This window comes from Hyla sarda, unplaced genomic scaffold (genome assembly GCF_029499605.1).
Source record: "Hyla sarda isolate aHylSar1 unplaced genomic scaffold, aHylSar1.hap1 scaffold_843, whole genome shotgun sequence".
In the NCBI taxonomy this organism is placed as follows: Eukaryota; Metazoa; Chordata; class Amphibia; order Anura; family Hylidae; genus Hyla; species Hyla sarda.
This window is the reverse complement of record NW_026610870.1, coordinates 54,516-80,252: the sequence shown is the minus strand read 5'-3', so window position 1 is coordinate 80,252 and position 25,737 is coordinate 54,516. Positions and strand designations below refer to the sequence as shown.

Genomic DNA, 25,737 nt, shown 5'->3' with positions numbered 1-25,737 from the left:
GTCTCCCCCTACAGCGACATAACAGGGTCCGCGTGTCTCCCCCTACAGCGAAATAACAGGGTCCGTGTGTCTCCCCCTACAGCGACATAACAGGGTCCGTGTGTCTCCCCCTACAGTGACATAACAGGGTCCGTGTGTCTCCCCCTACAGCAACATAACAGGGTCCGTGTGTCTCCCCCTACAGCGACATAACAGGGTCCGTGTGTCTCCCCCTACAGCGACATAACTGGGTCCGCGTGTCTCCCCCTACAGCGACATAACTGGGTCCGCGTGTCTCCCCCTACAGCGACAAAACAGGGTCCGTGTGTCTCCCCCTACAGCGACATAACAGGGTCCGTGTGTCTCCCCCTACAGCGACATAACAGGGTCCGTGTGTCTCCCCCTACAGCGACATAACAGGGTCCGTGTGTCTCCCCCTACAGCAACATAACAGGGTCCACGTGTCTCCCCCTACAGCGACATAACAGGGTCCACGTGTCTCCCCCTACAGCGACATAACCGGGTCCGCGTGTCTCCCCCTACAGCGACATAACAGGGTCCGTGTGTCTCCCCCTACAGAGACATAACAGGGTCCGTGTGTCTCCCCCTACAGCGACATAACCGGGTCCGTGTGTCTCCCCCCTACAGCGACATAACAGGGTCCGTGTGTCTCCCCCTACAGCGACATAACAGGGTCCGTGTGTCTCCCCCTACAGCAACATAACAGGGTCCGAGTGTCTCCCCCTACAGCAACATAACAGGGTCCGTGTGTCTCCCCCTACAGCGACATAACCGGGTCCGTGTGTCTCCCCCCTACAGCGACATAATAGGGTCCGTGTGTCTCCCCCCTACAGCGACATAACAGGGTCCGTGTGTCTCCCCCTACAGCAACATAACAGGGTCCGTGTGTCTCCCCCCACAGCGACATAACAGGGTCCGCGTGTCTCCCCCTACAGCGACATAACCGGGTCCGCGTGTCTCCCCCTACAGCGACATAACAGGGTCCGTGTGTCTCCCCCCTACAGCGACATAACAGGGTCCGTGTGTCTCCCCCTACAGCGACATAACAGGGTCCGTGTGTCTCCCCCTACAGCGACATAACAGGGTCCGTGTGTCTCCCCCTACAGCAACATAACAAGGTCCGTGTGTCTCCCCCTACAGCAACATAACAGGGTCCGTGTGTCTCCCCCTACAGCGACATAACCGGGTCCGTGTGTCTCCCCCCTACAGCGACATAACAGGGTCCGTGTGTCTCCCCCTACAGCAACATAACAGGGTCCGCGTGTCTCCCCCCACAGCGACATAACAGGGTCCGCGTGTCTCCCCCTACAGCGACATAACAGGGTCCCCGTGTCTCCCCCTACAGCGACATAACAGGGTCCGTGTGTCTCCCCCTACAGCGACATAACCGGGTCCCCGTGTCTCCCCCTACAGCGACATAACAGGGTCCGCGTGTCTCCCCCTACAGCGACATAACAGGGTCCGCGTGTCTCCCCCTACAGCGACATAACAGGGTCCGCGTGTCTCCCCCTACAGCGACATAACAGGGTCCGCGTGTCTCCCCCTACAGCGACATAACAGGGTCCGCGTGTCTCCCCCTACAGCGACATAACAGGGTCCGTGTGTCTCCCCCTACAGCGACATAACCGGGTCCGTGTGTCTCCCCCGACAGCGACATAACAGGGTCCGTGTGTCTCCCCCTACAGCGACATAACAGGGTCCGTGTGTCTCCCCCTACAGCGACATAACAGGGTCCGTGTGTCTCCCCCTACAGCGACATAACAGGGTCCGTGTGTCTCCCCCTACAGTGACATAACAGGGTCCGTGTGTCTCCCCCTACAGCGACATAACAGGGTCCGTGTGTCTCCCCCTACAGCGACATAACAGGGTCCGTATGTCTCCCCCTACAGCGACATAACAGGGTCCGTGTGTCTCCCCCTACAGCGACATAACAGGGTCGTGTGCCTCCCCCTACAGCGACATAACAGGGTCCGCGTGTCTCCCCCTACAGTGACATAACAGGGTCCGTGTGTCTCCCCCTACAGCGACATAACAGGGTCCGTGTGTCTCCCCCTACAGCGACATAACAGGGTCCGTGTGTCTCCCCCTACAGCGACATAATAGGGTCCGTGTGTCTCCCCCTACAGCAACATAACAGGGTCCGTGTGTCTCCCCCCACAGCGACATAACAGGGTCCGCGTGTCTCCCCCTACAGCGACATAACCGGGTCCGCGTGTCTCCCCCTACAGCGACATAACAGGGTCCGTGTGTCTCCCCCTACAGCGACATAACAGGGTCCGTGTGTCTCCCCCTACAGCGACATAACAGGGTCCGTGTGTCTCCCCCTACAGCGACATAACAGGGTCCGTGTGTCTCCCCCTACAGCGACATAACCGGGTCCGTGTGTCTCCCCCTACAGCGACATAACAGGGTCCGTGTGTCTCCCCCTACAGCAACATAACAGGGTCCGTGTGTCTCCCCCTACAGCGACATAACAGGGTCCGTGTGTCTCCCCCTACAGCAACATAACAGGGTCCGTGTGTCTCCCCCTACAGCGACATAACCGGGTCCGTGTGTCTCCCCCCTACAGCGACATAACAGGGTCCGTGTGTCTCCCCCTACAGCGACATAACAGGGTCCGTATGTCTCCCCCTACAGCGACATAACAGGGTCCGTGTGTCTCCCCCTACAGCGACATATATATATATATATATATATATGTATATATATATATGGGGCAGTATACAGAGGTGTGTGTATATATATATATGGGGCAGTATACGGAGGTGTGTGTATATATATGGGGCAGTATATGGAGGTGTGTATATATATATATATATATATATATATATATATATGGGGCAGTATACAGAGGTGTGTGTATATATATATGGGGCAGTATACGGAGGTATGTGTATATATATATGGGGCAGTATACGGAGGTATGTGTATATATATATATATATATATATGGGGCAGTATACGGAGGTGTGTGTGTATATATATGGGGCAGTATACAGAGGTGTGTGTATATATATATATATATGGGGCAGTATACGGAGGTATGTGTATATATATATGGGGCAGTATACAGAGGTATGTGTATATATATATATGGGGCAGTATACAGAGGTGTGTGTATATATATATATATATATATATATATATATATATATATATATGGGGCAGTATACGGAGGTGTGTGTATATATATATGGGGCAGTATACAGAGGTGTGTGTATATATATGGGGCAGTATACAGAGGTGTGTATATATATATGGGGCAGTATATGGAGGTATGTGTGTATATATATATGGGGCAGTATACAGAGGTGTGTGTATATATATATATGGGGCAGTATACGGAGGTGTGTGTATATATATATGGGGCAGTATACATAGGTGTGTGTATATATATATATGGGGCAGTATACAGAGGTGTGTATGTATATATATATATATATATATATGGGGCAGTATACAGAGGTGTGTATGTATATATATATATATATATATATGGGGCAGTATACAGAGGTGTGTGTGTATATATATATGGGGCAGTATACAGAGGTGTGTGTATATATATGGGGCAGTATACAGAGGTGTGTGTGTATATATATGGGGCAGCATACGGAGGTGTGTGTATATATACGGGGCAGTATACAGAGGTGTGTGTATATATGTATATATATATGGGGCAGTATACGGAGGTGTGTGTATATATAATATATATGGGGCAGTATACAGAGGTGTGTGTATATATATATGGGGCAGTATACGGAGGTGTGTGTATATATATATGGGGCAGTATACAGAGGTGTGTGTATATATATATATATATATATATGGGGCAGTATACAGAGGTGTGTGTGTATATATATATATGGGGCAGTATACAGAGGTGTGTGTATATATATATATATATGGGGCAGTATACAGAGGTGTGTGTATATATATATGGGGCAGTATACAGAGGTGTGTGTATATATATATGGGGCAGTATACAGAGGTGTGTGTATATATATATATATGGGGCAGTATACAGAGGTGTGTGTATATATATATATGGGGCAGTATACAGAGGTGTGTGTATATATATATGGGGCAGTATACAGAGGTGTGTGTATATATATATGGGGCAGTATACAGAGGTGTGTATATATATGGGGCAGTATACGGAGGTATGTGTGTATATATATATATATATATATATATATACGGGGCAGTATACAGAGGTGTGTGTATATATATATATATATATATGGGGCAGTATACAGAGGTGTGTGTATATATATATATATATATATATGGGGCAGTATACAGAGGTGTGTGTATATATATATATATGGGGCAGTATACAGAGGTGTGTGTATATATATATATGGGGCAGTATACAGAGGTGTGTGTATATATATATGGGGCAGTATACAGAGGTGTGTGTATATATATATGGGGCAGTATACAGAGGTGTGTATATATATGGGGCAGTATACGGAGGTATGTGTGTATATATATATATATATATATATATATATATATACGGGGCAGTATACAGAGGTGTGTGTATATATATATTAGTGCAGTATATTATGGAATATCTGATAGAACTACAGGATCAGTCCTGACCTTTACCCCTGTGGATGGTTCTAGTACAGGATCAGTCCTGACCTTTAGCCCTGCGGATGGTTCTAGTACAGGATCAGTCCTGACCTTTAACCCTGCGGATGGTTCTAGTACAGGATCAATCCTGACCTTTACCCCTGCGGATGGTTCTAGTACAGGATCAATCCTGACCTTTACCCCTGCGGATGGTTCTAGTACAGGATCAGTCCTGACCTTTACCCCTGTGGATGGTTCTAGTACAGGATCAGTCCTGACCTTTAGCCCTGCGGATGGTTCTAGTACAGGATCAGTCCTGACCTTTAACCCTGCGGATGGTTCTAGTACAGGATCAGTCCTGACCTTTACCCCTGTGGATGGTTCTAGTACAGGATCAGTCCTGACCTTTACCCCTGCGGATGGTTCTAGTACAGGATCAGTCCTGACCTTTACCCCTGCGGATGGTTCTAGTACAGGATCAGTCCTGACCTTTACCCCTGCGGATGGTTCTAGTACAGGATCAGTCCTGACCTTTACCCCTGCGGATGGTTCTAGTACAGGATCAGTCCTGACCTTTACCCCTGCGGATGGTTCTAGTACAGGATCAATCCTGACCTTTACCCCTGCGGATGGTTCTAGTACAGGATCAGTCCTGACCTTTACCCCTGCGGATGGTTCTAGTACAGGATCAATCCTGACCTTTACCCCTGCGGATGGTTCTAGTACAGGATCAGTCCTGACCTTTACCCCTGCGGATGGTTCTAGTACAGGATCAGTCCTGACCTTTACCCCTGCGGATGGTTCTAGTACAGGATCAGTCCTGACCTTTACCCCTGCGGATGGTTCTAGTACAGGATCAGTCCTGACCTTTACCCCTGCGGATGGTTCTAGTACAGGATCAGTCCTGACCTTTACCCCTGCGGATGGTTCTAGTACAGGATCAGTCCTGACCTTTACCCCTGCGGATGGTTCTAGTACAGGATCAATCCTGACCTTTACCCCTGCGGATGGTTCTAGTACAGGATCAGTCCTGACCTTTACCCCTGTGGATGGTTCTAGTACAGGATCAGTCCTGACCTTTACCCCTGCGGATGGTTCTAGTACAGGATCAGTCCCGACCTTTACCCCTGTGGATGGTTCTAGTACAGGATCAATCCTGACCTTTACCCCTGCGGATGGTTCTAGTACAGGATCAGTCCTGACCTTTACCCCTGTGGATGGTTCTAGTACAGGATCAGTCCTGACCTTTACCCCTGCGGATGGTTCTAGTACAGGATCAATCCTGACCTTTACCCCTGCGGATGGTTCTAGTACAGGATCAGTCCTGACCTTTACCCCTGCGGATGGTTCTAGTACAGGATCAATCCTGACCTTTACCCCTGCGGATGGTTCTAGTACAGGATCAGTCCTGACCTTTACCCCTGCGGATGGTTCTAGTACAGGATCAGTCCTGACCTTTACCCCTGCGGATGGTTCTAGTACAGGATCAATCCTGACCTTTACCCCTGCGGATGGTTCTAGTACAGGATCAATCCTGACCTTTACCCCTGCGGATGGTTCTAGTACAGGATCAGTCCTGACCTTTACCCCTGTGGATGGTTCTAGTACAGGATCAGTCCTGACCTTTACCCCTGCGGATGGTTCTAGTACAGGATCAGTCCCGACCTTTACCTCTGCATATGGTTCTAGTACAGGATTAGTCCCGACCTTTACCCCTGCGGATGGTTCTAGTACAGGATCAGTCCTGACCTTTACCCCTGTGGATGGTTCTAGTACAGGATCAGTCCTGACCTTTACCCCTGCGGATGGTTCTAGTACAGGATCAGTCCTGACCTTTACCCCTGCGGATGGTTCTAGTACAGGATCAGTCCTGACCTTTACCCCTGCGGATGGTTCTAGTACAGGATCAGTCCTGACCTTTACCCCTGCGGATGGTTCTAGTACAGGATCAGTCCTGACCTTTACCCCTGCGGATGGTTCTAGTACAGGATCAGTCCTGACCTTTACCCCTGCGGATGGTTCTAGTACAGGATCAGTCCTGACCTTTACCCCTGCGGATGGTTCTAGTACATGATCAGTCCCGACCTTTACCCCTGCGGATGGTTCTAGTACAGGAGTCCTGACCTTTACCCCTATGGATGGTTCTAGTACAGGATCAGTCCTGACCTTTACCCCTGCGGATGGTTCTAGTACAGGATCAGTCCTGACCTTTACCCCTGCGGATGGTTCTAGTACAGGATCAGTCCCGATCTTTAACCCTGTGGATGGTTCTAGTACAGGATCAGTCCTGACCTTTACCCCTGTGGATGGTTCTAGTACAGGATCAGTCCTGACCTTTACCCCTGTGGATGGTTCTAGTACAGGATCAGTCCTGACCTTTACCCCTGCGGATGGTTCTAGTACAGGATCAGTCCCGACCTTTACCCCTGCAGATGGTTCTAGTACAGGATCAGTCCCGACCTTTACCCCTTCGGATGGCTCTAGTACAGGATCAGTCCCGACCTTTACCCCTACGGATGGTTCTAGTACAGGATCAGTCCCGACCTTTACCCCTGCAGATGGTTCTAGTACAGGATCAGTCCCGACCTTTACCCCTGCGGATGGTTCTAGTACAGGATCAGTCCCGACCTTTACCCCTGCGGATGGTTCTAGTAAAGGATCAGTCCCGACCTTTAGCCCTGCGGATGGTTCTAGTACAGGATCAGTCCCGACCTTTACCCCTGCGGATGGTTCTAGTACAGGATCAGTCCCGACCTTTACCCCTGCGGATGGTTCTAGTACTGGATCAGTCCCGACCTTTACCCCTGCGGATGGTTCTAGTACAGGATCAGTCCCGACCTTTACCCCTGCGGATGGTTCTAGTACAGGATCAGTCCCTACCTTTACCCCTGCGGATGGTTCTAGTACAGGATCAGTCCTGACCTTTACTCCTGCGGATGGTTCTAGTACAGGATCAGTCCTGACCTTTACCCCTGCGGATGGTTCTAGTACAGGATCAGTCCTGACCTTTACCCCTGCGGATGGTTCTAGTACAGGATCAGTCCTGACCTTTACCCCTGCAGATGGTTCTAGTACAGGATCAGTCCTGACCTTTACCCCTGTGGATGGTTCTAGTACAGGATCAGTCCTGACCTTTACCCCTGCGGATGGTTCTAGTACAGGATCAGTCCGGCCTTTACCCCTGCGGATGGTTCTAGTACAGGATCAGTCCCGATCTTTACCCCTGCGGATGGTTCTAGTACAGGATCAGTCCCGACCTTTACCCCTGCGGATGGTTCTAGCACAGGATCAGTCCCGACCTTTACCCCTATGGATAGTTCTAGTACAGGATCAGTCCTGACCTTTACCCCTGCGGATGGTTCTAGTACAGGATCAGTCCCGATCTTTAACCCTGTGGATGGTTCTAGTACAGGATCAGTCCTGACCTTTACCCCTGTGGATGGTTCTAGTACAGGATCAGTCCTGACCTTTACCCCTGCGGATGGTTCTAGTACAGGATCAGTCCGGCCTTTACCCCTGCGGATGGTTCTAGTACAGGATCAGTCCTGACCTTTACCCCTGCGGATGGTTCTAGTACAGGATCAGTCCTGACCTTTAACCCTGTGGATGGTTCTAGTACAGGATCAGTCCTGACCTTTACCCCTGTGGATGGTTCTAGTACAGGATCAGTCCTGACCTTTACCCCTGCGGATGGTTCTAGTACAGGATCAGTCCTGACCTTTACCCCTGCGGATGGTTCTAGTACAGGATCAGTCCTGACCTTTACCCCTGTGGATGGTTCTAGTACAGGATCAGTCCTGACCTTTACCCCTGCGGATGGTTCTAGTACAGGATCAGTCCTGACCTTTACCCCTGCGGATGGTTCTAGTACAGGATTAGTCCTGACCTTTACCCCTGTGGATGGTTCTAGTACAGGATCAGTCCTGACCTTTACCCCTGTGGATGGTTCTAGTACAGGATCAGTCCTGACCTTTACCCCTGCGGATGGTTCTAGTACAGGATCAGTCCTGACCTTTACCCCTGCGGATGGTTCTAGTACAGGATCAGTCCTGACCTTTACCCCTGCGGATGGTTCTAGTACAGGATCAGTCCGGCCTTTACCCCTGCGGATGGTTCTAGTACAGGATCAGTCCTGACCTTTACCCCTGCGGATGGTTCTAGTACAGGATCAGTCCCGACCTTTACCCCTGCGGATGGTTCTAGTACAGGATTAGTCCCGACCTTTACCCCTGCGGATGGTTCTAGTACAGGATCAGTCCTGACCTTTACCCCTGCGGATGGTTCTAGTACAGGATCAGTCCTGACCTTTACCCCTGCGGATGGTTCTAGTACAGGATTAGTCCTGACCTTTACCCCTGCGGATGGTTCTAGTACAGGATCAGTCCTGACCTTTACCCCTGCGGATGGTTCTAGTACAGGATTAGTCCTGACCTTTACCCCTGCGGATGGGTCTAGTACAGGATCAGTCCTGACCTTTACCCCTGCGGATGGTTCTAGTACAGGATTAGTCCCGACCTTTACCCCTGCGGATGTTTCTAGTACAGGATTAGTCCCGACCTTTACCCCTGCGGATGGGTCTAGTACAGGATCAGTCCTGACCTTTACCCCTGCGGATGGTTCTAGTACAGGATCAGTCCTGACCTTTACCCCTGTGGATGGTTCTAGTACAGGATCAGTCCTGACCTTTACCCCTGCGGATGGTTCTAGTACAGGATTAGTCCCGACCTTTACCCCTGTGGATGGTTCTAGTACAGGATCAGTCCTGACCTTTACCCCTGCGGATGGTTCTAGTACAGGATCAGTCCTGACCTTTACCCCTGCGGATGGTTCTAGTACAGGATCAGTCCTGACCTTTACCCCTGTGGATGGTTCTAGTACAGGATCAGTCCTGACCTTTACCCCTGCGGATGGTTCTAGTACAGGATCAGTCCTGACCTTTACCCCTGCGGATGGTTCTAGTACAGGATCAGTCCGGCCTTTACCCCTGCGGATGGTTCTAGTACAGGATCAGTCCTGACCTTTACCCCTGCGGATGGTTCTAGTACAGGATCAGTCCCGACCTTTACCCCTGCGGATGGTTCTAGTACAGGATTAGTCCCGACCTTTACCCCTGCGGATGGTTCTAGTACAGGATCAGTCCTGACCTTTACCCCTGCGGATGGTTCTAGTACAGGATCAGTCCTGACCTTTACCCCTGCGGATGGTTCTAGTACAGGATTAGTCCTGACCTTTACCCCTGCGGATGGTTCTAGTACAGGATTAGTCCCGACCTTTACCCCTGCGGATGGTTCTAGTACAGGATCAGTCCTGACCTTTACCCCTGCGGATGGTTCTAGTACAGGATCAGTCCTGACCTTTACCCCTGCGGATGGTTCTAGTACAGGATTAGTCCTGACCTTTACCCCTGCGGATGGGTCTAGTACAGGATCAGTCCTGACCTTTACCCCTGCGGATGGTTCTAGTACAGGATTAGTCCCGACCTTTACCCCTGCGGATGGTTCTAGTACAGGATTAGTCCCGACCTTTACCCCTGCGGATGGTTCTAGTACAGGATCAGTCCTGACCTTTACCCCTGTGGATGGTTCTAGTACAGGATCAGTCCTGACCTTTACCCCTGTGGATGGTTCTAGTACAGGATCAGTCCTGACCTTTACCCCTGCGGATGGTTCTAGTACAGGATCAGTCCTGACCTTTACCCCTGCGGATGGTTCTAGTACAGGATTAGTCCCGACCTTTACCCCTGCGGATGGTTCTAGTACAGGATCAGTCCTGACCTTTACCCCTGTGGATGGTTCTAGTACAGGATCAGTCCTGACCTTTACCCCTGCGGATGGTTCTAGTACAGGATTAGTCCCGACCTTTACCCCTGCGGATGGGTCTAGTACAGGATCAGTCCTGACCTTTACCCCTGCGGATGGTTCTAGTACAGGATCAGTCCTGACCTTTACCCCTGCGGATGGTTTTAGTACAGGATCAGTCCTGACCTTTACCCCTGCGGATGGTTTTAGTACAGGATCAGTCCTGACCTTTACCCCTGCGGATGGTTCTAGTACAGGATCAGTCCTGACCTTTACCCCTGCGGATGGTTCTAGAACAGGATCAGTCCTGACCTTTACCCTTGCGGATGGTTCTAGTACGAGAGGTCACGTAGAGCAGCTACACAGATGTAATCTGATCTTTGGGTAGATCTACAATCACAATCTGTTGGGGACCGGAGGATTTTGGGGACATGCAAGGACTGAATAAATGTAATAGAGAACCACGAGAACTTGTCAGAGCTTCTAATGAAGATTCCCACTGCACGGAGCTAATGAACCACTTGGACACAGGCTGACGTATAACAATGCAGTGTAAATGCTGCCTGACTAATCATTATCCACAGTAAATTGTCCCTGGACAGAACAGAGCGGCGGCAGCAGCAGCGTGCACACACACACCCGCCCACTCCTCCAATCACTGTCTATGGGACTGAAGAACATTCAGCACAAGGCAATATCAGAAACCCCCATAGAGAAATGATGGAGAAGAGGTGGAGCATGCACACTGTCACATATCACCTCCATACTCAGGATCAGTCACAGCCACTAATCACATGTACACCTCTGAACTCCACCTGTATATCCATTATTACATACCTAGGGTAACACCTCCTGGCATTATTAGATACCTAGGGTAACACCTCCTGGCATTATTACATACCTAGGGTAACACCTCCTGGAATTATTACATACCTAGGGTAACACCTCCTGGCATTATTACATACCTAGGGTAACACCACCTGGCATTATTACATACCTAGGGTAACACCTCCTGGCATTATTACATACCTAGGGTAACACCTCCTGGAATTATTACATACCTAAGGTAACACCTCCTGGCATTATTACATACCTAGGGTAACACCTCCTGGAATTATTACATACCTAGGGTAACACCTCCTGGCATTATTACATACCTAGGGTAACACCTCCTGGCATTATTACATACCTAGGGTAACACCTCCTGGCATTATTACATACCTAGGGTAACACCTCCTGGAATTATTACATACCTAGGTCAACACCTCCTGGAATTATTACATACCTAGGGTAACACCTCATGGCATTATTACATAACTGGGGTAACACATCCTGGCAGTATTACATACCTGTGGTAACACCTCCTGGAATTATTACATACCTGGGGTAACACCTCCTGGAATTATTACATACCTGGGGTAACACCTCCTGGCATTATTACATACCTGGGGTAACACCTCCTGGCATTATTACATACCTGGGGTAACACCTCCTGGCATTATTACATACCTGGGGTAACACCTCCTGGCATAATTACATACCTGGGGTAACACCTCCTGGCATTATTACATACCTGGGGTAACACCTCCTGGCATTATTACATACCTGGGGTAACACCTCCTGGAATTTCCTCCTGCACTTCCCTCATACACGGGTGATGGCCGCTCATCCTCTCTGGATAATTCATATCCATGACTCCATCTGTAGAGAACAAACAGGGATAGAACAGATTGTGATCAGATGATGGGTGTAGTAGTATCTAGGGGAACAATTACAACAAATGAAAGTCTCCTCCTCCTTACACTGCTGATCGGCCATGACACCCGTCTCCTCCTCCTCCTCATTACACTGCTGATCGGTCATGACACCCGTCTCCTCCTCATTACACTGCTGATCGGCCATGACACCCGTCTCCTCCTCCTTACACTGATGATCGGCCATGACACCCGTCTCCTCCTCCTTACACTGATGATCGGCCATGACACCCGTCTCCTCCTCCTTACACTGATGATCGGCCATGACACCCGTCTCCTCCTCCTTACACTGATGATCGGCCATGACACCTGTCTCCTCCTCCTTACACTGATGATCGGCCATGACACCCGTCTCCTCCTCCTCCTCCTTACACTGATGATCGGCCATGACACCCGTCTCCTCCTCCTTACACTGATGATCGGCCATGACACCCGTCTCCTCCTCCTTACACTGCTGATCGGCCATCACACCAGTCTCCTCCTCCTTACACTGATGATCGGCCATGACACCCGTCTCCTCCTCCTTACACTGCTGATCGGTCATGACACCAGTCTCCTCCTCATTACACTGCTGATCAGCCATGACACCCGTCTCCTCCTCCTTACACTGATGATCGGCCATGACACCAGTCTCCTCCTCCTTACACTGATGATCGGCCATGACACCAGTCTCCTCCTCCTTACACTGCTGATCGGCCATGACTGCCGTCTCCTCCTCCTTACACTGATGATCGGCCATGACACTCGTCTCCTCCTCCTTACACTGATGATTGGCCATGACACCCGTCTCCTCCTTCTTACACTGATGATCGGCCATGACATCTGTCTCCTCCTCCTTACACTGATAAGCGGCCATGACACCCATTTCCTCCTCCTTACACTGATGATCGGCCATGACACCCGTCTCCTCCTCCTTACACTGCTGATCGGCCATCACACCAGTCTCCTCCTCCTTACACTGATGATCGGCCATGACACCCGTCTCCTCCTCCTTACACTGATGATCGGCCATGACACCCGTCTCCTCCTCCTTACACTGATGATCGGCCATGACACCCGTCTCCTCCTCCTCCTCCTTACACTGATGATCGGCCATGACACCCGTCTCCTCCTCCTTACACTGATGATCGGCCATGACACCCGTCTCCTCCTCCTTACACTGATGATCGGCCATGACACCCGTTTCCTCCTCCTTACACTGATGATCGGCCATGACACCCGTCTCCTCCGCCTTACACTGATGATCGGCCATGACACCCGTCTCCTCCTCCTCCTCCTTACACTGATGATCGGCCATGACACCCGTCTCCTCCTCCTTACACTGATGATCGGCCATGACACCCGTTTCCTCCTCCTTACACTGATGATCGGCCATGACACCAGTCTCCTCCTCCTTACACTGATGATCGGCCATGACACCCGTCTCCTCCTCCTTACACTGATGATCGGCCATGACACCCGTCTCCTCCTCCTTACACTGATGATCGGCCATGACACCCGTCTCCTCCTCCTCCTCCTTACACTGATGATCGGCCATGACACCCGTCTCCTCCTCCTTACACTGATGATCGGCCATGACACCCGTCTCCTCCTCCTTACACTGATGATCGGCCATGACACCCGTTTCCTCCTCCTTACACTGCTGATCGGCCATGACACCCGTCTCCTCCTCCTTACACTGATGATCGGCCATGACACCCGTCTCCTCCTCCTTACACTGCTGATCGGCCATGACACCCGTCTCCTCCTCCTTACACTGCTGATCGGCCATGACACCCGTCTCCTCCTCCTTACACTGCTGATCGGTCATGACACCCGTCTCCTCCTCATTACACTGCTGATCGGCCATAACACCCGTCTCCTCCTCCTTACCCCACTGATTGGCCATGACACCCGTCTCCTCCTCCTTACACTGCTGATCGGTCATGACACCCGTCTCCTCCTCATTACACTGCTGATCGGCCATAACACCCGTCTCCTCCTCCTTACCCCACTGATTGGCCATGACACCCGTCTCCTCCTCCTTACACTGCTGATCGGTCATGACACCCGTCTCCTCCTCATTACACTGCTGATCGGCCATGACACCCGTCTCCTCCTCCTCCTCATTACACTGCTGATCGGCCATGACACCCGTCTCCTCCTCCTCCTCATTACACTGATGATCGGCCATGACACCCGTCTCCTCCTCCTCCTCATTACACTGATGATCGGCCATGACACCCGTCTCCTCCTCCTCATTACACTGCTGATCGGTCATGACACCCGTCTCCTCCTCATTACACTGCTGATCGGCCATGACACCCGTCTCCTCCTCCTCCTCATTACACTGCTGATCGGCCATGACACCCGTCTCCTCCTCCTCCTCATTACACTGATGATCGGCCATGACACCCGTCTCCTCCTCCTTACACTGCTGATCGGTCATGACACCCGTCTCCTCCTCCTCATTACACTGCTGATCGGCCATGACACCCGTCTCCTCCTCATTACACTGCTGATCGGCCATGACACCCATCTCCTCCTCCTCCTCATTACACTGCTGATCGGCCATGACACCCGTCTCCTCCTCCTCCTCATTACACTGATGATCGGCCATGACACCCGTCTCCTCCTCCTTACACTGCTGATCGGTCATGACACCCGTCTCCTCCTCCTCCTCCTTACACTGCTGATCGGCCATGACACCCGTCTCCTCCTCCCCCTCCTTACCCTGCTGATCGGCCATGACACCCGTCTCCTCCTCCTCCTCCTTACACTGCTGATCGGCCATGACACCCGTCTCCTCCTCCTTACACTGCTGATCGGTCATGACACCCGTCTCCTCCTCCCCCTCCTTACCCTGCTGATCAGCCATGACACCCGTCTCCTCCTCCTCCTTACACTGCTGATCGGTCATGACACCCGTCTCCTCCTCCTCCTCATTACACTGATGATCGGCCATGACACCCGTCTCCTCCTCCTTACACTGCTGATCGGTCATGACACCCGTCTCCTCCTCCCCCTCCTTACACTGCTGATCGGCCATGACACCCGTCTCCTCCTCCCCCTCCTTACGCTGCTGATCGGCCATGACACCCGTCTCCTCCTCCCCCTCCTTACCCTGCTGATCGGCCATGACACCCGTCTCCTCCTCCTTACCCCACTGATTGGCCATGACACCCGTCTCCTCCTCCTTACACTGCTGATCGGCCATGACACCCGTCTCTTCCTCTTCTTCATCTATAACCTCAACCTTAATATCCATCAGATCTTCACCCTAAATACACAAGAATAAATGTAAATAATGTTGGGTTATATCACTTTATATTCTGAGGAGACTTTAGGGTCATCTACCTGATGGTTCTCTGGGACATTTCCCTCTGAACAGTCCTGGGAATACAGAGGACGGGGACACCTCTCGGGTGGATTTCTATCCATGACTCCATCTGTAGGGAACACACAGGGAATGTATACATCAGTGCTGCATAGATTTCTATGTTACTAGGTAGTGAGAGTGATATATATATATATATATATGTCTCTTCTTACCTTGTGATGTGCGGGGCCGGTGATCCTCCATCATGACTATGTCCTGGTACAGATCCTTGTGTCCTTCTACATACTCCCACTCCTCCATGGAGAAATAGACCGCCACATCCTGACACCTTATAGGAACCTGACACACAATGATACCGTCATCACCAGACCCCTCCATTACTGTATAATGTCCCAGCAGTGTCACCTCTCTAATCATCACCAGACCCCTCCATTACTGTATAATGTCCAGGCAGTGTCACCTCTCCAGTCATCACCAGACCCCTCCATTACTGTATAATGTCCCAGCAGTGTCACCTCTTTTATCATCACCAGACCCCTCCAATACTGTATAATGTCCCAGCAGTGTCACCTCTCTTCACCAGACCCCTCCATTACTGTATAGTGTCCCAGCAGTGTCACCTCTCTTCACCAGACCCCTCCATTACTGTATAATGTCCCAGCAGTGTCACCTCTCTAATCATCACCAGACCCCTCCATTACATGTCCCAGCAGTGTCAACTCTCTAATCATCACCAGACCCCTCCATTACTGTATAATGTCCCAGCAGTGTCACCTCTCTAATCATCACCAGACCCCTCCATTACTGTATAATGTCCAGCAGTGTCACCTCTCTAATCATCACGAGACCTCTCCATTACTGTATAATGTCCCAGCAGTGTCACCTCTCTAATCATCACCAGACCCCTCCATTACTGTATAATGTCCCAGCAGTGTCACCTCTCCAGTCATCACCAGACCCCTCCATTACTGTATAATGTCCCAGCAGTGTCACCTCTCCAGTCATCACCAGACCCCTCCATTACTGTATAATGTCCCAGCAGTGTCACCTCTCCAGTCATCACCAGACCCCTCCATTACTGTATAATGTCCCAGCAGTGTCACCTCTCCAGTCATCACCAGACCCCTCCATTACTGTATAATGTCCCAGCAGTGTTACCTCTCATCACCAGACCCCTCCATTACTGTATAATGTCCCAGCAGTGTCACCTCTCTAATCATCACCAGACCCCTCCATTACATGTCCCAGCAGTGTCAACTCTCTAATCATCACCAGACCCCTCCATTACTGTATAATGTCCCAGCAGTGTCACCTCTCTAATCATCACGAGACCTCTCCATTACTGTATAATGTCCCAGCAGTGTCACCTCTCTAATCATCACCAGACCCCTCCATTACATGTCCCAGCAGTGTCAACTCTCTAATCATCACCAGACCCCTCCATTACTGTATAATGTCCCAGCAATGTCACCTCTCTAACCATCACCAGACCCCTCCATTACTGTATAATGTCCAGCAGTGTCACCTCTCTAATCATCACGAGACCTCTCCATTACTGTATAATGTCCCAGCAGTGTCACCTCTCTAATCATCACCAGACCCCTCCATTACTGTATAATGTCCCAGCAGTGTCACCTCTCTAGTCATCACCAGACCCCTCCATTACTGTATAATGTCCCAGCAGTGTCACCTCTCTAATCATCACCAGACCCCTCCATCACTGTATAATGTCCCAGCAGTGTCACCTCTCTAATCATCACCAGACCCCTCCATTACTGTATAATGTCCAGCAGTGTCACCTCTCTAGTCATCACCAGACCCCTCCATTACTGTATAATGTCCCAGCAGTGTTACCTCTCTAATCATCACCAGACCCCTCCATTACTGTATAATGTCCCAGCAGTGTCACCTCTCTAATCATCACCAGACCCCTCCATTACTGTATAATGTCCCAGCAGTGTCACCTCTCTAATCATCACCAGACCCCTCCATTACTGTATAATGTCCCAGCACTGTCACCTCTCTAATCATCACCAGACCCCTCCATTACTGTATAATGTCCCAGCAGTGTCACCTCTCCAGTTATCACCAGACCCCTCCATTACTGTATAATGTCCCAGCAGTGTCACCTCTCCAGTCATCACCAGACCCCTCCATTACTGTATAATGTCCCAGCAGTGTCACCTCTCCAGTCATCACCAGACCCCTCCATTACTGTATAATGTCCCAGCAGTGTCACCTCTCTAATCATCACCAGACCCCTCCATTACTGTATAATGTCCCAGCAGTGTCACCTCTCTAATCATCACCAGACCCCTCCATTACTGTATAATGTCCCAGCAGTGTCACCTCTCCAGTCATCACCAGACCCCTCCATTACTGTATAATGTCCCAGCAGTGTCACCTCTCCAGTCATCACCAGACCCCTCCATTACTGTATAATGTCCCAGCAGTGTCACCTCTCTAATCATCACCAGACCCCTCCATTACTGTATAATGTCCCAGCAGTGTCACCTCTCCAGTTATCACCAGACCCCTCCATTACTGTATAATGTCCCAGCAGTGTCACCTCTCCAGTCATCACCAGACCCCTCCATTACTGTATAATGTCCCAGCAGTGTCACCTCTCCAGTCATCACCAGACCCCTCCATTACTGTATAATGTCCCAGCAGTGTCACCTCTCTAATCATCACCAGACCCCTCCATTACTGTATAATGTCCCAGCAGTGTCACCTCTCTAATCATCACCAGACCCCTCCATTACTGTATAATGTCCAGCAGTGTCACCTCTCTAATCATCACCAGACCCCTCCATTACTGTATAATGTCCCAGCACTGTCACCTCTCCAGTCATCACCAGACCCCTCCATTACTGTATAATGTCCAGCAGTGTCACCTCTCATCACCAGACCCCTCCATTACTGTATAATGTCCAGCAGTGTCAACTCTCTAATCATCACCAGACCCCTCCATTACTGTATAATGTCCCAGCAGTGTCACCTCTCCAGTCATCACCAGACCCCTTCATTACTGTATAATGTCCCAGCAGGGTCACCTCTCTAATCATCACCAGACCCCTCCATTACTGTATAATGTCGCAGCAGTGTCACCTCTCCAGTCATCACCAGACCCTCCATTACTGTATAATGTCCAGCAGTGTCACCTCTCATCACCAGACCCCTCCATTACTGTATAATGTCCCAGCAGTGTCACCTCTCCAGTCATCACCAGACCCCTCTATTACTGTATAATGTCCCAGCAGGGTAACCTCTCCAGTCATCACCAGACCCCTCCATTACTGTATAATGTCCAGCAGTGTCACCTCTCCAGTCATCACCAGACCCCTCCATTACTGTATAATGCCCAGCAGGGTCACCTCTCCAGTCATCACCAGACTCCTCCATTACTGTATAATGTCCCAGCAGGGTCACCTCTCTATCACCAGACCCCTCCATTACCGTATAATGTCCCAGCAGTGTCACCTCTCCAGTCATCACCAGACCCCTCCATTACTGTAAAATGTCCCAGCAGTGTCACCTCTCCAGTCATTACCAGACTCCTCCATTACTGTATAATGTCCAGCAGGGTCACCTCTCCAGTCATCACCAGACCCCCTCCATTACTGTATAATGTCCCAGCAGTGTCACCTCTCTAATCATCACCAGACTCCTCCATTACTGTATAATGTCCCAGCAGGGTCACCTCTCTATCACCAGACCCCTCCATTACCGTATAATGTCCCAGCAGTGTCACCTCTCCAGTCATCACCAGACCCCTCCATTACTTTATAATGTCCCAGCAGTGTCACCTCTCCAGTCATTACCAGACTCCTCCATTACTGTATAATGTCCAGCAGGGTCACCTCTCCAGTCATCACCAGACCCCCTCCATTACTGTATAATGTCCCAGCAGTGTCACCTCTCTAATCATCACCAGACCCCTCCATTACTGTATAATGCCCAGCAGTGTCACCTCTACAGTCATCACCAGACCCCTCCATTACTGTATAATGTCCCAGCAGGGTCACCTCTCCAGTCATCACCAGACCCCTCCATTACTGTATAATGTCCAGCAGTGTCACCTCTCTAATCATCACCAGACCCCTCCATTACTGTATAATGTCCCAGCAGGGTCACCTCTCTAATCATCACCAGACCCCTCCATTACTGTATAATGTCCAGCAGGGTCACCTCTCTAATCATCACCAGACCCCTCCATTACTGTATAATGTCCCAGCAGTGTCACCTCTCCAGTAATCCCCAGACCCCTCCATTACTGTATAATGTCCCAGCAGTGTCACCTCTCCAGTCATCACCAGACCCCTCCATTACTGTATAATGTCCCAGCAGTGTCACCTCTCCAGTCATCACCAGACCCCTCCATTACTGTATAATGTCCCAGCAGTGTCACCTCTCCAGTCATCACCAGACCCCTCCATTACTGTATAATGTCCCAGCAGTGTCACCTCTCATCACCAGACCCCTCCATTACTGTATAATGTCCAGCAGTGTCACCTCTCTAATCATCACCAGACCCCTCCATTACTGTATAATGTCCCAGCAGTGTCACCTCTCCAGTCATCACCAGACCCCTTCATTACTGTATAATGTCCCAGCAGGGTCAACTCTCTAATCATCACCAGACTACTCCATTACTGTATAATGTCCCAGCAGTGTCACCTCTCCAGTCATCACCAGACCCTCCATTACTGTATAATGTCCAGCAGTGTCACCTCTCATCACCAGACCCCTCCATTACTGTATGATGTCCCAGCAGTGTCACCTCTCCAGTCATCACCAGACCCCTCCATTACTGTATAATGTCCAGCAGTGTCACCTCTCTAATCATCACCAGACCCCTCCATTACTGTATAATGTCCCAGCAGTGTCACCTCTCCAGTCATCACCAGACCCCTCCATTACTGTATAATGTCCAGCAGTGTCACCTCTCATCACCAGACCCCTCCATTACTGTATAATGTCCCAGCAGTGTCACCTCTCCAGTCATCACCAGACCCCTCCATTACTGTATAATGTCCCAGCAGGGTCACCTCTCCAGTCATCACCAGACCCCTCCATTACTGTATAATGTCCAGCAGTGTCACCTCTCCAGTCATCACCAGACCCCTCCATTACTGTATAATGCCCAGCAGGGTCACCTCTCCAGTCATCACCAGACTCCTCCATTACTGTATAATGTCCCAGCAGGGTCACCTCTCTATCACCAGACCCCTCCATTACCGTATAATGTCCCAGCAGTGTCACCTCTCCAGTCATCACCAGACCCCTCCATTACTGTATAATGCCCAGCAGGGTCACCTCTCCAGTCATCACCAGACTCCTCCATTACTGTATAATGTCCCAGCAGGGTCACCTCTCTATCACCAGACCCCTCCATTACTGTATAATGTCCCAGCAGTGTCACCTCTCCAGTCATCACCAGACCCCTCCATTACTGTATAATGTCCCAGCAGGGTCACCTCTCCAGTCATCACCAGACCCCTCCATTACTGTATAATGTCCCAGCAGTGTCACCTCTCCAGTCATCACCAGACCCCTCCATTACTGTAAAATGTCCCAGCAGTGTCACCTCTCCAGTCATCACCAGACCCCTCCATTACTGTATAATGTCCCAGCAGTGTCACCTCTATAATCATCACCAGACCCCTCCATTACTGTATAATGTCCCAGCAGTGTCACCTCTCCAGTCATCACCAGACCCCTCCATTACTGTATAATGTCCAGCAGTGTCACCTCTCCAGTCATCACCAGACCCCTCCATTACTGTATAATGTCCCAGCAGTGTCACCTCTCCAGTCATCACCAGACCCCTCCATTACTGTATAATGTCACAGCAGTGTCACCTCTCCAGTCATCACCAGACTCCTCCATTACTGTATAATGTCCAGCAGGGTCAACTCTCCAGTCATCACCAGACCCCTCCATTACTGTATAATGCCCAGCAGTGTCACCTCTCCAGTCATCACCAGACCCCTCCATTACTGTATAATGTCCCAGCAGTGTCACCTCTCCAGTCATCACCAGACCCCTCCATTACTGTAAAATGTCCCAGCAGTGTCACCTCTCCAGTCATCACCAGACCCCTCCATTACTGTATAACGTCCCCGCAGTGTCACCTCTCTAATCATCACCAGACCCCTCCATTACTGTATAATGCCCAGCAGTGTCACCTCTCCAGTCATCACCAGACCCCTCCATTACTGTAAAATGTCCCAGCAGGGTCACCTCTCCAGTCATCACCAGACCCCTCCATTACTGTATAATGTCACAGCAGTGTCACCTCTCATCACCAGACCCCTCCATTACTGTATAATGTCCAGCAGTGTCACCTCTAATCATCACCAGACCCCTCCATTACTGTATAATGTCCCAGCAGTGTCACCTCTCCAGTCATCACCAGACCCCTTCATTACTGTATAATGTCCCAGCAGGGTCAACTCTCTAATCATCACCAGACTACTCCATTACTGTATAATGTCCCAGCAGTGTCACCTCTCCAGTCATCACCAGACCCTCCATTACTGTATAATGTTCAGCAGTGTCACCTCTCATCACCAGACCCCTCCATTACTGTATAATGTCCCAGCAGTGTCACCTCTCCAGTCATCACCAGACCCCTCCATTACTGTATAATGTCCAGCAGTGTCACCTCTCTAATCATCACCAGACCCCTCCATTACTGTATAATGTCCAGCAGTGTCACCTCTCATCACCAGACCCCTCCATTACTGTATAATGTCCCAGCAGGGTCACCTCTCCAGTCATAACCAGACCCCTCCATTACTGTATAATGTCCCAGCAGTGTCACCTCTCCAGTCATCACCAGACCCCTCCATTACTGTATAATGTCCAGCAGTGTCACCTCTCATCACCAGACCCCTCCATTACTGTATAATGTCCAGCAGTGTCACCTCTCTAATCATCACCAGACCCCTCCATTACTGTATAATGTCCCAGCAGTGTCACCTCTCCAGTCATCACCAGACCCCTTCATTACTGTATAATGTCCCAGCAGGGTCAACTCTCTAATCATCACCAGACTACTCCATTACTGTATAATGTCCCAGCAGTGTCACCTCTCCAGTCATCACCAGACCCCTCCATTACTGTATAATGCCCAGCAGTGTCACCTCTCTAATCATCACCAGACCCCTCCATTACTGTATAATGTCCCAGCAGTGTCACCTCTCCAGTCATCACCAGACCCCTCCATTACTGTATAATGTCCAGCAGTGTCACCTCTCTAATCATCACCAGACCCCTCCATTACTGTATAATGTCCCAGCAGTGTCACCTCTCCAGTCATCACCAGACCCCTCCATTACTGTATAATGTCCAGCAGTGTCACCTCTCATCACCAGACCCCTCCATTACTGTATAATGTCCAGCAGTGTCACCTCTCTAATCATCACCAGACCCCTCCATTACTGTATAATGTCCCAGCAGTGTCACCTCTCCAGTCATCACCAGACCCCTCCATTACTGTATAATGTCCCAGCAGGGTCACCTCTCCAGTCATCACCAGACCCCTCCATTACTGTATAATGTCCAGCAGGGTCACCTCTCCAGTCATCACCAGACCCCTCCATTACTGTATAATGCCCAGCAGGGTCACCTCTCCAGTCATCACCAGACCCCTCCATTACTGTATAATGTCCCAGCAGTGTCACCTCTCCAGTCATCACCAGACCCCTCCATTACTGTATAATGTCCCAGCAGTGTCACCTCTCCAGTCATCACCAGACCCCTCCATTACTGTAAAATGTCCCAGCAGTGTCACCTCTCCAGTCATCACCAGACCCCTCCATTACTGTATAACGTCCCCGCAGTGTCACCTCTCTAATCATCACCAGACCCCTCCATTACTGTATAATGCCCAGCAGTGTCACCTCTCCAGTCATCACCAGACCCCTCCATTACTGTAAAATGTCCCAGCAGGGTCACCTCTCCAGTCATCACCAGACCCCTCCATTACTGTATAATGTCCCAGCAGTGTCACCTCTCATCACCAGACCCCTCCATTACTGTATAATGTCCAGCAGTGTCACCTCTCTAATCATCACCAGACCCCTCCATTACTGTATAATGTCCCAGCAGTGTCACCTCTCCAGTCATCACCAGACCCCTCCATTACTGTATAATGTCCCAGCAGTGTCACCTCTCCAGTCATCACCAGACCCCTTCATTACTGTATAATGTCCCAGCAGGGTCAACTCTCTAATCATCACCAGACTACTCCATTACTGTATAATGTCCCAGCAGTGTCACCTCTCCAGTCATCACCAGACCCTCCATTACTGTATAATGTCCAGCAGTGTCACCTCTCATCACCAGACCCCTCCATTACTGTATAATGTCCCAGCAGTGTCACCTCTCCAGTCATCACCAGACCCCTCCATTACTGTATAATGTCCAGCAGTGTCACCTCTCTAATCATCACCAGACCCCTCCATTACTGTATAATGTCCCAGCAGTGTCACCTCTCCAGTCATCACCAGACCCCTCCATTACTGTATAATGTCCCAGCAGTGTCACCTCTCCAGTCATCACCAGACCCCTCCATTACTGTATAATGTCCCAGCAGTGTCACCTCTCTAATCATCACCAGACCCCTCCATTACTGTATAATGTCCCAGCAGTGTCACCTCTCATCACCAGACCCCTCCATTACTGTATAATGTCCCAGCAGGGTCACCTCTCCAGTCATCACCAGACCCCTCCATTACTGTATAATGTCCCAGCAGTGTCACCTCTCCAGTCATCACCAGACCCCTCCATTACTGTATAATGTCCAGCAGTGTCACCTCTCATCACCAGACCCCTCCATTACTGTATAATGTCCAGCAGTGTCACCTCTCTAATCATCACCAGACCCCTCCATTACTGTATAATGTCCCAGCAGTGTCACCTCTCCAGTCATCACCAGACCCCTTCATTACTGTATAATGTCCCAGCAGGGTCAACTCTCTAATCATCACCAGACTACTCCATTACTGTATAATGTCCCAGCAGTGTCACCTCTCCAGTCATCACCAGACCCTCCATTACTGTATAATGTCCAGCAGTGTCACCTCTCTAATCATCACCAGACCCCTCCATTACTGTATAATGTCCAGCAGTGTCACCTCTCATCACCAGACCCCTCCATTACTGTATAATGTCCCAGCAGTGTCACCTCTCCAGTCATCACCAGACCCCTCCATTACTGTATAATGTCCAGCAGTGTCACCTCTCTAATCATCACCAGACCCCTCCATTACTGTATAATGTCCAGCAGTGTCATCTCTCTAATCATCACCAGACCCCTCCATTACTGTATAATGTCCCAGCAGTGTCACCTCTCTAATCATCACCAGACCCCTCCATTACTGTATAATGTCCAGCAGTGTCACCACTCCAGTCATCACCAGACCCCTCCATTACTGTATAATGTCCCAGCAGTGTCACCTCTCCAGTCATCACCAGACCCCTCCATTACTGTATAATGTCCAGCAGTGTCACCTCTCCTGTCATCACCAGACCCCTCCATTACTGTATAATGTCCCAGCAGTGTCACCTCTCCAGTCATCACCAGACCCCTCCATTACTGTATAATGTCCCAGCAGTGTCACCTCTCATCACCAGACCCCTCCATTACTGTATAATGTCCAGCAGTGTCACCTCTCTAATCATCACCAGACCCCTCCATTACTGTATAATGTCCCAGCAGTGTCACCTCTCCAGTCATCACCAGACCCCTTCATTACTGTATAATGTCCCAGCAGGGTCAACTCTCTAATCATCACCAGACTACTCCATTACTGTATAATGTCCCAGCAGTGTCACCTCTCCAGTCATCACCAGACCCTCCATTACTGTATAATGTCCAGCAGTGTCACCTCTCATCACCAGACCCCTCCATTACTGTATAATGTCCCAGCAGTGTCACCTCTCCAGTCATCACCAGACCCCTCCATTACTGTATAATGTCCAGCAGTGTCACCTCTCTAATCATCACCAGACCCCTCCATTACTGTATAATGTCCCAGCAGTGTCACCTCTCCAGTTATCACCAGACCCCTTCATTACTGTATAATGTCCCAGCAGGGTCAACTCTCCAGTCATCACCAGACCCTCCATTACTGTATAATGTCCAGCAGTGTCACCTCTCATCACCAGACCCCTCCATTACTGTATAATGTCCAGCAGTGTCACCTCTCATCACCAGACCCCTCCATTACTGTATAATGTCCAGCAGTGTCACCTCTCATCACCAGACCCCTCCATT

At 50.3% G+C, this 25,737-nt stretch overlaps 1 protein-coding gene across 4 annotated transcripts in view; it reads right to left on the bottom strand.

Annotated features, from left to right (window-relative positions):
- LOC130347579 (zinc finger protein OZF-like) overlaps window positions 1-25,737 on the bottom strand; it is a 56,776-nt gene that overhangs the window by 22,913 nt on the left and 8,126 nt on the right. For 3 of the 4 annotated variants that reach the window (XM_056554663.1, XM_056554662.1, XM_056554665.1), the window contains 4 exons: window positions 15,662-15,788; window positions 15,467-15,558; window positions 15,272-15,389; window positions 11,982-12,077 (listed from right to left, as the gene is read on the bottom strand). In XM_056554663.1, the coding sequence (XP_056410638.1) occupies window positions 11,982-12,077; window positions 15,272-15,389; window positions 15,467-15,558; window positions 15,662-15,788 (433 nt within the window). The remainder of the gene's footprint in view (window positions 1-11,981; window positions 12,078-15,271; window positions 15,390-15,466; window positions 15,559-15,661; window positions 15,789-25,737) is intronic. The other variant, XM_056554664.1, reaches the window with a different exon arrangement.